We start from the raw sequence: 17490 nt of genomic DNA, 5'->3' as shown, positions 1-17490 counted from the left end.
GAACGGCCCAGCCCCGCCCTACCCCAGGTTGACCGGCCGCACCGGACCCCCGCGGAAGCTGCTCGCAGGATTGTTCTGGGATTGTTGATTATTTGATAAAAGAAGCGTACTGAACGCCTGTAACCTCTTCTGCTGGGGAGCACACGCTGTGTAGTTTGCCAGTATAAAATTCTGTGTGACCTAACTGGTGGCATTGGTTGTCTTACTAAAATAATAATGTAACAAAGTCTTTTTTTTTACTTACTACTGAATTTTAATCTCTCAGTAACGCCTGAGAAATTTACACAACTTTAAAATAATATTTCTCAGCAGGTTGGTGGACTAGGAAGTTACTGTCCAGAGTTCAGATAACCAAGGAGGTGGCCCAAGCAAGTGTTGTGGCTGCTGTGCACTGCAGAAATCCCGAGTGCTCTGATAAACCTGTATGTCCTGCCTGGTTGTTTAAAAAAAAGATTAGCCCTCAACCCATGTTTCATTCCAGGTGCTGTCTTAAACTCTGCTGTGCAGGGGGCCTGTGGTGTTGGAGAGTAATTTGTGATTTCTAGCGAAGAGGACTGAGTAGGAATTGTCTAATTTAAGGGATTAAATTGTGTCCAATCTTAGTAAGAGATAAAGAGTAATGGAAGGGCTACAACATATTTGGTGGCCAGGCTGGCTTAGGAAAGCTCTATTTGTAAGCAATTCTTTTCCTTTGTTTTTTAAATACCAAGCAGAGAGGTGAGTTATTTCCTTCTCTTTCTCTTGTCCCAAGGCTAATCTTCAGGTAATGCCCAGGATTGCGAGACATGTGTTTGCACTATGAAGTAATAGTTCAAATATCTCTTCAAAGTTGACATTTAAAGCAGAAGGGACATTAGCAAAATTAAGTTGAAAAGCTGAAGTTGTGGTTATCTCCACAGTACTCAGTATTTTGAAGAGATTGTTTTGTAATCTTGATGTCATCTTGTTCTTTATTGGGAATTTCCATTTTGCTAGATAACTTAAAGGGACTGATATTTAGTTTTGGTTTTATACCATTCACTGTAGTGCTTGATAAAATGTTATCTGTGCTTCAGATTTGAAACTTTAACTTAAAAAAAAAAAAAAAAAGGCACAGGAGATGTGATTGTCATGCCAGGGATACTGCCAGGCACTGTAAAGACCTGAAATCTGTTTGCATCTATCTTCAGGAAGGGGAAGAAGAAGTGAAAAAGCATAGCAGTCATTTTTAAATTGAGCCAGCTGTCCAAAACTAGTTAGTGGTTAGAAATGAAAAATGCAACATCATTTAAAAATAAGTATTGAATGTTAAATATCAAGACTAGATGTGTTCATGCTAGAAGTTATGATCATGACCATTCTGAAATCTATGAAAGGATATTGATTTGTTAGTACTCGCTCTTCAGTAAAGCAGAGGTGAGGATGGTCTTTGATGACAGTGTCTGTGCCGCAGAAGTAGCTGTGACTGGGAGCAGTCGATCAGCATTCATCCCTGTAGTTTAGGGGGAAACTTCTCTTTTTCTAAAGAAAACAGAAGGTCAGTGTTTTTTAAAAATACAGCTGTGGAATACTACAAATATCGTCACAAAAATTTACTGAGTTTAGTCATCTTTGCTGTGTTGTTCCCTCCTCGGTCTATCAAAGCTGGGATGCAATGAGAATTGTGTGAAGGAGCAATGCCTGTCCTCAAGGAGATGATGGGTTACCACAATTACCGTTCCTGCGTAGGCACCGCGCCCCCAGCCACGTCTGTCCTTCTGCATCAGCTGCTGTGTTTGTCCTAGCTACGTGGCTATTGTAAAACCCACACTGAACTGAGTACACAGTTCCCTTCCTAATAAACCTTTCCGTATTTCTGCTTAGTCTACTGAGAAGACCGTGGGACTACTGAAATGTATAAACATTAGTGGTGTTTACTCATGTATTACTGTGCCTCCAGTGCAGCAGATTAGTCCTGTGTAACCTCGCAGAGTGAACAAACTTGTGACAGGTTCTTTATAGAAATGTTTATAGACTTAACTGAAATCCTGATGAAAGCTGTGTTGTGTCAGGAGGGCAATCAGCAGTATTCCAGAGACTTTTCTGCACTCCAGGAAAGCGAAGACGCTTGTGCCGTTGTTGGGAGCTTTTGCGCTGGTCTTAGCTATACTCTGTGTGGATGGAGCGACTCCAGCCCTCATCGGATAATGAAGCCTGAAATTCTTTTTCTTTGCATGTTGTATTTTGTACCTGTGAAGTCTCTGTAGGCGTCTTTCAGGTGTTGAAAGGGCTTTTTGACCTGAGTGATACTGTCAGAAAAAGTGTAAAATCAAGAGGTGCTACCTGAGGCCTATTTTAAAACTTTGAAGAATGACTGTGGAAATAGGTACAGGAATTGGGTTGGTTGGAGAAGAGCAGTTGTGGGTTAAAAATGAACTTGTTTATGTTGCTTAGAAATAACACTTTCTTTGAGGTTTGCAGCCTGGAGATGCGTGTGCACAGAGCCTTACCCTTGTAATTAAAGGTTTAAGGGAGAGATTTTTGGATGGGAAGTGAGGGAAGGGCTGAATAAGTAGCTTACCAGAGCAGGAACCAACAACAATTGTGGATTACTTTTTTTTTTTCTTTCGGTATGCAGACAGGTGTGTAGGTGGTCTGTATGATAAGGAAAGTAAGTACTGGCTACTGACACAGCAGAGGAAGGGACCTGCACAGCTGCAGAGGCCCTGAGGGTGACTGGCTGTGTAAATGACCTCGCTCGGCTGGCGCGTGGTGGCAGGTCATTGTTCCTAGGTACAGTGTGGAAAGGAAAAGATAGTTGATCCTGGAGGGCACCAACGTTGATATGGACAGATACAGGCATGAGTGGTGAGGAGGCAACATGGACATTGTAAAGCCCAGCACAGGTTTACCAGACAGGAGGCAGCGGTTGAGAACTCTAGTTGAAAAGTTATGGTAGTAGAAGTATATGGGATAAACATTAGAATATATAACTGCGTAAAGGATGATGTAGACACAAGAGAAGCTGGCTATGAGTTAAGGCTAAAACTTATTACAGATTTGGACCCATCATAGGCTAGAGTTTCTAGAGCATCTCACAGAAAAACAAGAAAATCAAGCTTGTTTTAAAATGGTATGAAATTCCTGTTCTCAAATAGATATATTTACATTGTGTCCTGTGAAGTAAGGAAAAATATAATAAAACATCAGGTTCACTAATAAAACCCAGCTTCCTTTTGATATCAAGATACTGATCCAGAATCTGCATCCTGCTAGGCATACAACAGTACTTGGGGCTGTCTTGGTCCCTCTTCAGTCTACCAGGAGTAGGAGTATTTAGCAGCCCTGCAGTTCCTGCTGTTGCTGCCAGTCTCTGTACTTTGGATGAATTGGCACTTCTCTGAGCTGAACCAGGCCAGCAGCAATGGAAGCAGCCCAGCAATTAAGGCAGTTTTCTGGAGAAATGTCCTCAGTTGAAAAGTCATTAAAGCAAATAAGTATGTTTTGTTTACATAACGACTGGTCTCTTTTGCATGAGTTTTGTCATAACTTAGTTAGCATTTAGTCTTTAGTGTATGGATGAAAACAGAACTGGACCTTTGTAGTCTTTTTCTGGTACAGTATCCTAACTTCTGTTTTCTGGGTTATTATAGAGTAATTTAGATTGGACAAGGGATCTCTGGAGGTCATTTGGATCAGCTGCCTGCTTAGGACCTACTTAGGTAAGGTTGTGCAAGACCCTTTGACTTTGTATTCTGTTACAACTTTCTGTTCCAAAGTGTGTTTCCTACTTCTGTTCTTGTTATGGAATTATTTACAGCCAGCTACAGTCCCGATGGGGGAAATTCTGCATTACTATCTGGCTCATTTACCATACCTTTTGTTTGCTTCTAGTAAAAACTATTCAGTCGTAGCTTCTGTTTCCTTCCAACTAATGTGTTCTTTGCCCTTGTGTGTGCTGCCTACAGATACTGCTGGTATTCCCCGTGGGTGTTTTCCTGTATTTAAAAGATCAGATACCACAGTTGTCTATAGCCAACTTTCTCCTGTGTGTAACAAACGTGCAACAATCCAAGTAAGTAAAACCTTTTTTTTTTTTTTTTTTTTAAATAATATTCTAATGGCCTCGGACTTTTTTTCCCCATGCCCAGTGCAGGCTGTGCTGTACTCTGTGCTTTAAGGACTGCTTAGGTAACGTCTTTCAAATTGAGGTGCATAGCTTCTTGGAATAAGCTTGGGCAGTGTGGATATGTGAAGGATGTTGTATCCAGGAGAAGGCAGTCAGGCTGGGAATAGAGCAGCAGAAGTTGAGAGTGTGGCAGGAGTTTCTGAGAGGAGCTGCAAGCTTTCAGGGTTGGATGGCAATGGCAGAGAGATAGTGACTTGGCTCTTGTGCTCCTGGCAACCACATGCATCTTCTGGTTTTGTTCTCAGTGATGTCTGCTCCCTTGCTCAGCTGAAGCCCCTCGCACACTATGCTTTTTTGCAGCCTTCCTCTGGCCCCATTTCTCCTGCCAACTACTCTACTATGCTACCAACAGCTGTTGCCCAGCACTGTCCTCATCCTGGGTAGAAGCTAGTACGTCCCTGCTCGAGATCTGCTGTCTTGCACCCAAACATGAATGACAGAATTTACATATGTCTTGTTTATAGAATCATAGCAATCCTGGATTGCTTATGCCCTGCTGCGCTGTCCCTCCAACAGATATTGAGGTGGTTGAAGTCCCCCATGAGGACTAGGGCTTGTGAATGTGAGGCTAGGTTTCTTTTCATCCAACATAAATACCATTCAATAGAAGTCCCCAAAAAAATGAAAACTCCTTAGAAATCTAAGAAAATAATAACTTCTTACGCTCTTATAAAAAGTGTGCTTTCTTGATGGTATTGCCACCTTGTTCATCACTTTGATAGCCAGTTATAGGCTTACTTTATTTTTGTGTCCTTGCCTTGTTTTGCATGGCATCTTTGCTAGAGTGTTGTACCTCTCAGTAAAAATTCCCTAGAAAGCAATTTGATGTAATGCATTCACATAAATTCATATTCAGCAACACTCCTTACAGTGGAAGATAAAATAAACTATGTACCTCTTCTGAGTCATCCTAATAAATGTGTGTAACGAAGTGTCCCTCCTCTTGCTGACAGTGCATATGAGTGCATTCTGAGTTTTGGAATGATGCTCTATGAAAGTAAAAACAGATGGTCTGAGATGTTTGGTCTGAGTTCATGATCATCGTACATCCCCTTGCATGAATGTTGTTGCCATCTCCCCTTGTACCACCAGCATTTATGCTGTTGTGTGGCAGGTGAGACTAAGGAACTGACATGGCTGAAAGCTTACTCCATAGTGGTGGGCAGCTGAAGTGTCAAGCTGGATCTTTCTTTTCATAGAAATAGTCCTAGATTGATTTAGAACATTTGCTATTCTACTGCTTTAGGGATAGAAATGTCTTTTGATAAAATTGGGAAAGTTGTAAATCCATATGAAACAACGAAAATGTTCTTAGTTTAAACTTTCATATAGTTAACTATTTTAACTATAACTCCTTTATAAAAAATTATTTTGACAGACATACACTCTGATTTAATCTAAAAATTATCTTTTCTTTATACTACAGTTTGTTTAAGAAGGACTTTGAGCAAATACAGACGTAATTATTTAGTTTCAGGGGAGCCTATTTAAAAGCAGAGCATTTTTGGTCTGTGGCTAAGGAAGATTTCAGATAAGGACAATTGTTCTGTAAGGTAGTAAGTGTATTTGCTCTTCCGTTCTTACAAGAGCAGTATTTGCTATGGCATTAAAAGCAGGCTTAGGTTTGGCTGAACACGGAGAGAGAGATGACTACAGTTTCCTTCATCTTCTCCAGCCTCCCAGGAGCAACACTTCTGTGCACAAGTTTCTCCTCACGTGGTGGGTTAGTGTAAGGGCTGCGCAAACCTTTTTTTCTGCCCTCCTGATAAGGAGCAGAGATACTGTCTACCCACAGTTATCCTTGAGGTACTGTTACCTGTGTGCTGCTGTGGAATCCTTTTTTACTAGACTCTTGTGCAGGTCAGGAAAACAGCTGGGATTAAAAAAATGTTTGCCTAATGATTCATCTGTGATTGTTGGCTAAGGCATGAATGACTTGACTTACCTTTCCACTTCTTACTTGTTCCCTCTCCTGTTTGGTTTTTTTTTTTTCCCCATTTGTCTTTGGGCAAAAGGTATTTCTCTGCATTCTTAAAATATACGTTTGCATCCTGTTTTCAGAAAAAGGCTGCAGTTTTAAACCACATAATGTTAACATACTGATCCGGGGAATCCAAAAAATTCTCATGGGGGATGTATGCTGGGGTGCAAAACAGGTAATAAATATGTTCTCAGTTTTGAGTGTGGAGAGGACAATTTGTAGTTATGGTGATTATCACTAGGTGAAGATGCATGAAAGGTATGGGAGCCAGACTCTGGCTCTGGGTCTGTGTCATGAATTGAGTGAGGAGAGAAGGGGAAGACAACGGCAGTCCTGTAGCTTTGTGCATCTCTATTTGGGAGCATGACACAGATAATGGCACCCTAATGTTCTTGCAGTAAATCTACCCCTTGGGAGGAAGGGAATCTTGAGTACATTTCCCTTTCTGTAACAGACAGTGGCATGAGTCAATGTGGGAATATGTATTATCTGGCAGATCGAGCAGGTATAGGCTATCACAGGGCAACCTATTGTTTTGGGCACGTTAAGTAACACCTGTGTAGCTTCTGAACTGTGATAAACATGTTTGGGTTTTTTCCCCCTCCTGTAATACCTGTATTCATCTTGATGAAGAACGTCAGAGTCTTCCTCATCTACACTAGGTTTTACAGTTTGATACTTCAATTTGCATTCTGAAGAAACTGGCCAGCTTCTTACAAACCCATGTTGTGGGAGGGTGTACTGAGGAACACTACGCAACTATTTAAAAAACTTTGTAGGTCATAGTAGGGAGCACATACAGACCTTGCTTCTGATTTCAGATGGCTGTATGGAGTTAGGGTTTAGGAATTAAAATGGAGGGGGGCATTTGAATTAGCTGAAATATGATTTTTCAAAATGCAAAACTCGGCAAAAGCTGCTGTGCCCTGCTGAGTTTTACTAAGTATTCAACAGTTTCAAAAGGCTTCCATCTTCCAAAATTCACATGGTTTTAATGCTGTTGGGTCACAGTTGTAAAAGTGACATAGAGCTGTGCTGCACTCCCCATTGGAATGAGGGGTATCCATGCATCGTTCTGTCGGTGGAATTTGTTACTTGTCTTCCTGGTCTCCAGCTAGCCTAAGTAACTAATCTAGTTTTGTTTGATTAAAATGGTTTGTGAATGCTGTGACTTTTACCAGCCTTTTTCCTCCCTTTATGCCAACTTTGTTCTGTCTGTAGAGCAGTAGACCTCTGCAGGAAGGAATGACCTGGAGGGGTGCTTTGCCTCATGCTGGTGTTGTTCTAAGGTGTGCTTATGAAGGAAATGACTTGGGCTGAGAAAAGTGCTCACACTCTAAATACTTGTGATTCTGTCTCTTGAGCAAGTGAACAAAAAAAGTAAAATCTGGAGGAGGGACCTGGGGTTTTTGCTGCTTTATTAATTCTTCTCTGGAGTCTAGTGACTCATCTGCCCAAAGTTAGAGTGCAACTGGGCTCAGTGTCAATGTCCATCTTACCATTGTGCACCTGGAATGCAGTAGTTTTTTATGAAGAGCAGAAGAATGATGTGGGATGAGTAGCTGAAGTCACTGGTCTTTGTCTTACCACATGCATGTCTAAAGACTTGAGGCAAAAGAGTAGTTAGAGTCTGGGAAGAGAAGCTAGAACTGCTCAGTTCTTCTTTGTGCTTAGTGGCATTTGGATCTGACACTTCCGATGTAAGTGGAAACTTCTTGTCTATCCGTATCAGCGTAAAAGGCCTGATCTTGCATGTAGTGTGCTTGTTGGTCTTTCAACATTTGCATATTCTGGTTTGAGATAGCTTTAATATTTCTTAATAATTTGCATATATGATACCTCCAGATAAATTTTTGGTGTATTTGACTTCCCTATTACCTGTCTTATCCTTTGTCTTTTCTTACAGTCAGGTACTTGTCACTGAATATCTTCCATTTTTAATTATTTGGGAGCAGCATTTGAGAGCCAGCTTTATGAAGGCAAAACCTGTGGGTTCAGTTTCTGCTTCTGCCATCAGCTTGCTTTTGTGCCTGTTTATCTTTTGGTTAGTAAATTGCTGCTCTTTTGTAAGTAGCTGTGTACAGTTTGTTAAGATGTGAGAAATTCGTGTCTTCACTATTCTATGTGGATGCTTAAGATCCTGTATCACTTTTTAAATGATCTGGGGTTGGTTTGTAATATTAATCTTTTGTCCTTTATAATCGGGCATTATACATTAGTTCCTTTTCCAGACGTGTCTCTATCAGTGGTATTTTATAGAATGTATCTGTAAAACATATTATGATTAAAGTTATAAGCTGCTCTGTACCTATTTGCAGAGAGCAGAGTGCAAATGGAAACTATGGAAGTGCCTTAAGAGACTGCATAGGGAAGTATAACACAGTTTAAATACTAACCCAAGCTGTAAGTCTTGCCTAAGCTGAAATAAAATGCTGAAAATCCTTTCTAGAATGTTCCTTTCACCTTTGTTTTTGTTACTATCTAATCCTTGGGGTAATGCTTATTGCCATATCAATTTACTGCAGTTACTATCTTATCTGAAGCTTGAATAAGTTTGATACTCAGAAATTCTTTATAATCATGGTTAAGGTGTGGTGGTTTTTCTTCCTTTTCTTTTTTTTTGTTGAAGTAGAGAAAGCTGGTCTTCAGTTAGTTCTAGACCCAGTCTTACAACGAATTCTAGGGGCACGGGGTTGGTTTACAAGCAGTGTGTTCAGGATTGAGTCTCAGTTTCTTCAGATGTAGCATCTCACTTCTGAAACAGCATACATAAAAGTAGGTGTTTAAAAGGTGCTGCATTTATTTTCAAGAGCAAGTGTTGAAATAATGGAAAACACAGTTGGAAGGGATGTGAAGAGGTCCTCTAATCCACTTAATGCTCAATGACATACAAGTTCTGACATGTGTAACTGTTCTTAAAACTTTCAGGAATGAAGGCTCCACAAGTCTTGCCAATTTATCTAGTGCTTAAATAGTCTTATTAATAGACATAGGAAAAAGGTTATTATTTTAAAGTTTTTCTTATGGTTCTCCTTAAAGTTTACTGTTGAAGGAGTCTGTTTAGTTCTTCTTCATTGCTACCTGTCTGTCTTCATTATTCTCTCTGGTGTTTTGAAACTAAGGACACTCAATTTCTTTGGCTTTTTCTCAACCTCCTCTTTTCTAGCCTCTATGATTGTTCTTGAAGCTTTTCTTGGGAATCTGTTCACCTATTTGTTTCTTAGATACTGTACTCCAATGGGGGCTTTCCCAGAGCAGCAGAACTTTTTCAGCTGTTATACAGATACTGTTTTTGCTTACCCATCCCTGCATGGTGTTTGCCATTTTCATGGCACTGTTAGCTTATATTCAGCTTCTGGTCTGGTACATCTGCTGGATCCTTCTTTGTGATCTAGCTGCTGAAGTGATCAGTTCTTCTGAATGAAGAATATGATATATTTATTGGGTGACAGGTGGAAAGAGGTGCATTTTAAACAGTACAAAAAAGCCATATTTTAGGAGACCAAATGAAAAAGGAGGTTCCTTAGGCAATTCTTTCATAGCTCACTAAGAGTAGGACTCTGTGTTAATTTAGAAGTCCAGTATGCTTTGACCTCAGGGTGGCTGTTACAGATGTCTTGAAATGGTGATGAGAAGATCCTTTTTCAGAATACGCAGTGGAAAAGTTCCAGATTTGTGCACAAAATAGCTACCTTATTTCCTGGGATGAATCTTGTTGATGCAATTGGTTGTTAAACTGGTACTTTCAAGCATTACAATATACAGAAAGGAGCAAACAAATTCTGTACTTCATCTGCACATGTAAGAAGAATAGAATGTGGCAATCTGGGAGGAGGTGGTTGTAGATGCACAGTTTCACAACAGTTATCTACACTTTGGAATAATAAATTCTCGGATAAAGTAATCATTCTAGCTTAAAAGTAAAAAGGTTGATTCAGGCCACTGTGTGGGAATCTTGTGCAATAGGTTATTGCACAGCAGTTGTAGGTTGGTTCTCTGCTGTCTGCTGTGACTATGTATTGATTTCAGTGTGAAAGAAATTGTAAGCTTCCATCTTCTCAGGAACTAAATTCCCAATGACAATTTAAAAATTTAAGGATCAGCCAGATTTTATACTGACATTTCCGCTCCCCTTCCTCCCCCCCTTTTTCTAAGTCAGAAAGCCAGCAAGGTCGTAATGGACAAGGGTACTCTCTTTGATTCTTCACTCTTTTCCTTGTCCTTCTGCATATTGGGTATCCAAGTTACATTATATTTCCTGGATTGTAAAAATCTACAGCATAGCTTGTGAGGAAAGGATTGTTCACTGGTTGGCCTTGAGAGTTCAGCTTAACCATGTTACTCCCTGGTTTATTTTTGGGAGGAGATATCATTTTCCTAGAAAAGGAAGTTGGACTGTGAACCTGGCAGATAGTTTTGTGAAGCATGTGACTACCAAGATAGCTAAGTTGTGTATGTTTAGGTCCCGTTGTTACCATGCAATGCAGTGCTGTCCCAGGATGTGATAGAGTTGTGGGGAGAAGTGTTGAACCTAGAATGCTCGGTGTCTCACACCACAAGACACTGCATATATCCAGCAAGCTGCTGTTTTTAAAGCAACAAGCATTGAAAATAATGCTATATTGTTATGGGCATTCTTATTTCTTAATATACTTTTCCTGCCCCCCCCAATCAGTGCAATTTTTCTTATTCCTTTTATTCATACTAGTGCTATAGTTAATTATAGCTTCTATATTACTATAAGAATATAGAATTAATATTGCAAATACAGGTTGCCCTTCCCAGATAGTACTGAGTGAAAAGACCTACATGTATACAGAGGGATCAAATGTGCGACAGCAGAGAATGGAGTGTGGTTCTCCGGGATGTCTGGTGGTCCTTAGGAGGAAGAGGAAAAAAAGGAGATGCTTAATCAGCATTGATGCTGTCGGAGATTGTTCAACAAAGAAATTGGCAGGCAGAGTAGAGGAGTTGGATAGGCAGGGAGAAAGAGAGGAAGTCTGCGTTAAAGTCACAATCGTTTCTTTCCACTTCGGGAAAAGGTGATGGTTAACATTCCTATAGTCTGTAATAACAATTGGTGGAGGAGCAAACTTGGAACTTTGGTAAGCAGCAAAAATGTCAACCTTGACATATTTGAGCTTTGAGTTGATTTGGATATACTTAATTGTTTGGGGTTTCTTTTTTTCTTCAGTGTACTTTTTTTTTAATTTCAAACCACAGCAGAGATAAATAGGGTTTTTTAAATATTTGAGCTTTGCCACAAACCAGGCTTGTGTTAGTTAGCAAGTACCATGTGGCCTGTCATACAGTTTGATTTTTCAGGAGAAAAACAGTGGGGATCTGAAAAACTGTTCTTGAAGAATTGGGAGAAACTGCAAGATAGTTTAGTGTACTAATAAAGATGCTCCATGTCCCTGTTTTAGCATTTTTAATTTATAAAGGAAGAATCGGTGATGGGAAACTGTGTAAAAATTATCCTGTGAAAAGGAGGAGTGAAGGAAGCAACCACAACAATGAAATCAAGATTAACCTTTAATACTACCAGAAACAAATAAGTTAACAAATTTCATTGCTGGTAAAGGTGTATTTTAATCTAGTTATCTTCTTGCTTTCTGTCTGAATAGAGCCTAATTAGCTGTCACTTGCCCTCAATAAATAATGTCTTTTGTTATAATTTTCTCTCTGTTTTAGATACAATGTCTGTTCCAAGTGGCATCCCTGTCCCATCTGCACCACCTTCGTATGAGGAAACAACAGGAATAAATGTGAGCTATCCTCACCCCTATCCTGTCCCAGAAGCTGGCCAGAAACCAGCTGGGAAGGGAATGAATCCTCCTCCATACATGGGACAGCCTGCACCAGTGAATAACCCTGGTAAGCCTGAAAAACTCTACTGTACTTCACATTAAGGAGGTGTCAAGTGGCTGTGTAATAGGTGCTGTGCAGAAGATTAAAGATTGGGGTTCACAGGTGTTCCCCACCTTCCAAAAATATTTTTGACGGGAATAAAGTGAATAAATTCTTGTGAATCCTTCAGTGTGCACTAATATCAGTAACATCATTTGGCTTTCTACAGTTTTTAACGCAAACTTATTCAAGACTGTGTTTCTGCATTAGGAAGTGCCATGGTGATTTCTCTTTGTCGTTGTGTGTTTCATTGTTCTGAGCCTCAAATATTTCAGAGTCTTAGTTGGTTCTAGCTCACAGGAAGCTGTCTAACTATTCTTTTTTCCTTATTTACCCGCTGAGTAAACAGTGTATTTCTCTGCTCAGTTACAGTTCAGACAGTGTATGTGCAGCAACCAGTAGTATTTTATGACCGCCCAATTCAGATGTGCTGCCCTTCCTGTAACCAGATGATAGTGACACGTCTCTCATATGACTCAGGAGCTTTGACTTGGCTGTCATGTGGTGGCCTCTGCCTGGTGGGGTAGGTTGATTCTGATTTGCACTTTATTTTTCTCTTCTTAAATGACCTTTTACGGCTCTAAGGAGTAACAAAGCTCTCAGCTTTATTGCTTTCTCATTCTGTCTGGGACCTGATCCCCTTTATGGTCTAAATAGTCTACATCTGCATTTAAGTCCTATAGGACTTTAAAGCAGCTCTAGAAGACTAGAGTGATGGACTCCATAGCCACACGTGTTCTTTCTAAAGCTTCATGGCACCAGTTTTACTCATGGCTTTTGCAGGAAATATATGTGTGGTTAAACCACAACAATGCGACAAATGTTAAAATAGTTTGTTTTTTGTTTTTTTCTTTGCAGGTGTATAGCTGGCTGCTGCTTAATTCCCTTCTGCATTGATGCCTTAAAGGATGTGGATCACACCTGTCCGAACTGCAATACTCTTATTGGTTCTTACAAACGTTTATAGACATTAATTAAACAATCAATTAAACATTGATAATTGATTGATGAAGTTGGTTAGCACCTCTACAAGCCCTTTCTGAAGCTTCACAGAGACTTCTGGATGTTTCTGTGCATCCTGTCAGTGGAAACCAATCAAAGTAATATTGATTGCCAGATTGTCTGAATAAAAATTTGCTTGAGGGGATTCTGACTTAGTTCTGTAAAAAGTACATGTAATCTTTATGGGCCACTCAGTCCAGCGCCAGTTGATAGCAACTAAATGTTTTCTCTTTCTGCTGTATGCAAAACAGGTCGGTGATGTTCTTTAGTTAATCTTGTCACAATCATGTTGTGCGCTGGTGTGCTTACTTACAGTCTCAGCACAGCATGAGAGGAGAATGTCCATGGAGATCTATATAGTCTTATGCTTGCTGTTGATGCTTTTGCAACAGCGCTGTTTACAAGCTGGCAGGGAGTTGCTTGCCTCTGAGACAGGTGCCCTTCTTTGACAAAAGAAGTGATTTGTTGGCATCTTTTTGTGAGCGCTAAAATTCACTTTGAAACTTAGTTGAAAGAGAACCAAACCTAAAAGCTTCTGTCTTCTTGGAGGCTGCTTTACTAAATGGACAACTCAGGTTATTGTGCATCAGTTGTCATTCAGTCTAGTACCTGAATTTCCTTGCCAGTTTTAAGTCTAGTCATATCTCTACTCTGCAGTAAAGACTTTCATACAGGAATTTTTAATGTATTTTTTCAGTGTTTTTTGTTTGGTTGCATTTTTTTTACTGCTGATTTAGAAGTCTGTGAAGTGTTCTTTCCTCTCTGTGCCTGTGGAAAAGCCCATAGAGCCTTGGTTATAGCATTGGAAAACCTCCTTTTATATTTACATAAGTGAACTGATAGATCATAAACAAACCCCAGCCTTATCTTAAGGCTTGAATTCCACCTGCAAAACACAGATACAAGACCTGTGTTTTTAATTGTTGATCTGTTTGTTAATTACTGTTTCTTCATTAAGAAGGCAACATGTTTGTTAAGGAGTTTCTCTGATGATTATTTAGACTTGCAGTCTTGTTTTTTCTAAATGAAAGAAAAGTTTGTTTTCAGAAACTTAAGCTGTATATTCTTTTTTTGAGATGTTGATCACAAAAAATTAGGGAATGAGGCTCTGAAGGTTGAAGTATTTTACCCTGTCATGAGCAGCAGACTTGATCCAAATAACATCTTGCTGCATTTGAATGATACCTGTCTAGAAAAGGCAGACAGGGGTTTAAACAAGGCTATGATGCAAACACTGTATTAATCTCTGTAAATTAAAAAACTAAAATAAATACAATTTAAAAATACTGTATGTACTGTTCTTGCCAAATGTGCCTTTTGTAAATATTTAGTATAAGTTAATTTTTCAAAACTCTTTCAACACTTCACTTGAAATCCAGGAGTTTCATAGATCACAAATACAACCTCTAGGCCTTGTGTTAATTATTTTTTGTAAACTACTGCTGCTGCTTGTGGGTCAGTCTGAAGGTGGTTTAAGAGCTTCCTTGTGCATTTGGAAAAGGTTTCTGATAGCATGTCTCCCTGTGCCGTAAGAATTTACATCAGTAGCTACTAACTGGCAAGAGAATATTGGAGGTAAGAAGCAGATAGTTGTGTAGCTTTCTGCTTTGATGATGTGGTACTAGCTTGTGGTTTTTGTCTGTGCTACACCACTGCAACACTTGCCATGTTCTTTAAGCATCTGGGTGATGCTCCATTGAATTTTCTGTTCTGATGACACAGGTACGGATGCAAACTTAAGCAAGTCACATGCGTTACTGTAAAGCAGTTTGTTCCTCTTCCCTGGTTTTAAAAAAAAATGTATTTCTTGTCTGTTTATCATTGGAGCAAGACAGGAGGAGGCCATGGAGCATGTAGTGTTCCCAGTGCTTGCATGGTGGGGAGGATTTTTAGTTCTTTTAGTATCCATCTCAGTCTGGTCTGGATAATCCTGCTAGATATTCATTTGGTAAGTCCTCAAATTGTTATTTCCTTAGCTCCCCTTTTCTCTGCAAAGTGATAGTTGGAAAATCTGAGGTGATGGCACCAGAGTGTTGAAGAACACTGACCAAAAAATAATAGTTGGCAACTATTCCATCTAATCAAGCATTCTGCAAAATTTTCTACTGCCCCTTCTATACCTAAATTTCCTTAAATACAAAGCCTGCGTTTGCTCTGTTGTGTATGGAATTATTTACAGAATGTGCCAAAGTAACTTGCTTTGTTAAACTTATTTTAGACAGACAAATGCAGGATATAACTTGCTTTGTGTGAAAGTACTTTATGTTTGATTATGTTAAAGTTAGTTTGTTTTTAAAACTGATTATATTTAAAATAAAAACTTTGTCTTTTGTATCTAGTGCTTGTAGTTGGAAAATTATAACATTTGGATTGTTTCCAAACAGATGAATGGCTGAAATGTTAAAATTAAGTAAAGAAATGTAATCATAGGGTAAAATTTTCAGAGCCTCACTTGGCGCAAGTCTGATAAATGGCATTCTCTGGCCTGCAGACCAGCTATTTCCACAGAACCGCATTTGAAAATGTGTTGTTTTCCTGCAACTCAGGCTCTTTAAATATTTTTTCAGTTAAAACTCCTTTGCATAAAATTTTCACTTGCAACACAACTAAACAAGCACATAGATATGGCTACACTTGTACATACCAGTGAATGGTAGGAAGAAAATAAATGTCAGATATCATTATGTTTAGTTGGAAAGAATCTTTATTAGTTATGCAAGAATATTCCACTTTTTAATGTCTGAAGCAATTTTTTCTTTTCTCTCTTCCCTCCTGTCCCCAAGATGCAGAACATACAGGAAGGCAAGACTTGAAACAATTTTGTTCTAATGCATTAATTTTTATTCTTTTATTAAGCAGCATTTTGGTTAATTTCTTAATAAGCAAGTTGAGTCATAAACAAATAGGTTTTCCTCTGTTGATAGATACAGAAGTGGTGTGCTGAGTTCACATGATCGTGCTATTTGCACAAAAAAGTTCGGAAGGGGCATAGGCCATCTGAAATCCTCCAGCCTCACATGACAGATTTGGGTGAAGCCTTCCTGTACCCCCACCCTCATTAGCTTTCCAGGATGACATTGCTTTCTGTTCTGCTTTGACAGTGTTATTTCCATTATACTTCTTTTTTTAACTGATTGAACTTGCACACTGTTGAAACTTGGTTAATTCTGGTGAAGCTTGAGCTAGAAGGAAATAAAACTTTTGTCATGCAAAGAGGATCCAAAATAAAAGCTGTTAAAAGAAGTAAAAAGCAGCTGGTAGCCTTACAAGTGGGAGTTGTTAAGCAAGAGCTGAGGGGTTTCAAAAAGCTGCTGCTTATTGCAGTGTTTGTGAAAGCACTTCTGGCAGTCTAACCACAAACTCTTTTTTGAAGAAATGAGTTGTGATTTGTGTACTCAAATGCAGTTAATTATTCTTTATAACTGAGCAGCAAAAGGTGAGTAAATGGAATATACACTGTCATCCTTGGAATAAAAACTAAGTGCAAGTACTGTGACAAAGGTGTGAAGCGTTTATAGCAAAATAGTCTTTGTGTTTCTGTTTTCTGTACAAGATCCTGAGATGTGATACAAATTCATTATCATGACTTTTAATATAGTCTTGTGAGGTGAATACCCTTGTCTATGATGTGCCAGACATGAATCCAATATATAAATAAATTCTCCATAATACGTGTCTTACTATTTTTCAAACCAGGATGCCAAAAGGTGCATGGTGAGACCTGCTGATTTCAGAGGAAGTGCTTTTTATTGCCACTTATGATTGATTTTTGTTATGAGTATTTTTTGTTGTTTAAGAATCTGAAAATCTTGTGTCTGTTTGAACAGGTGGCTCTGTGGTTTGGAGGTGCTAAAAGTAGTTGTGCTCAAGTCTAGAATAAACCAAGAGTGAGTAGGAGGCTTTTTGAAAGTCCTTTTGTGGTTGGATGTTTTGCTTCATGCAACATTTTGGTCTTTGTAACAAAAAAAAAAAAATTTTTTTTTTTTTTTCTTTAGAAATTTTTGTTTTTTTAAAAAAAAAAAAAAAAAAAAAAAAAAAAAAAAAGAAAAGGCAGCTTCAATGAGCTGCAGATTGTTGCATTAATGGGGTGTATGACAGACACTGCTCTAGGAGCTAGAGCTGTGGGGCATTGGGGCATTCGAGTGTGACAAGAGTGCCTTCACAAAAGCGGGGGGAGACATACGAAGTAGCTTCATTTCGCTCCACGAAGCCTCTGAGGCCCTTTCTCCCGGCCTGCTCCCGGAGCAGCGTGGCAGGGAGGAAGGCAAGGCCTGTCCCGTTCCCTCTGCGGCTCGGCAGCCAGCTGTGGGGAAGGCACCTTGTGCTGGTGCTTGGCAGCTGCTCTAGTTCTTCACAAATCGTGATGAAGAATTTTTTTCAGAGTGCGCTAATGAATAAATAAATAAAGGCCGCTAGAGAGGTGCGTATATCTGTATGTATCTCTAAGCCG

General features: G+C 39.4%; 1 protein-coding gene across 1 annotated transcript; it reads left to right on the top strand.

The window, feature by feature from the left end:
• The first annotated feature begins 11821 nt into the window (after positions 1-11821).
• LOC104519320 (lipopolysaccharide-induced tumor necrosis factor-alpha factor homolog) lies at positions 11822-13005 on the top strand. The gene is made up of 3 exons (XM_029083548.1): positions 11822-12005; positions 12405-12561; positions 12897-13005. Exons 1-3 carry the CDS (start codon positions 11828-11830, stop codon positions 13003-13005), a joined length of 444 nt encoding a protein of 147 aa, XP_028939381.1. The 5' UTR covers positions 11822-11827.
• Positions 13006-17490: the final 4485 nt, after the last annotated feature.

This window comes from Antrostomus carolinensis, unplaced genomic scaffold, assembly GCF_000700745.2.
Source record: "Antrostomus carolinensis isolate BGI_N321 unplaced genomic scaffold, ASM70074v2 scaffold43240, whole genome shotgun sequence".
Lineage (NCBI taxonomy): Eukaryota > Metazoa > Chordata > Aves > Caprimulgiformes > Caprimulgidae > Antrostomus > Antrostomus carolinensis.
The sequence above is the reverse complement of the archived record's forward strand: the minus strand, read 5'-3'. Positions and strand labels throughout refer to the sequence as shown.

Bases quoted from the DNA above. Each gene is read 5' to 3' on its own strand.
- LOC104519320 (XM_029083548.1), top strand. From the start codon at position 11,828: ATGTCTGTTCCAAGTGGCATCCCTGTCCCATCTGCACCACCTTCGTAT. The intron at 12,006-12,404 runs GTAAGCCTGAAA...TTCTCTGCTCAG, and splicing joins TGCACCAGTGAATAACCCTG to TTACAGTTCAGACAGTGTAT. The intron at 12,562-12,896 runs GTAGGTTGATTC...TTTTCTTTGCAG, and splicing joins GGTGGCCTCTGCCTGGTGGG to GTGTATAGCTGGCTGCTGCT.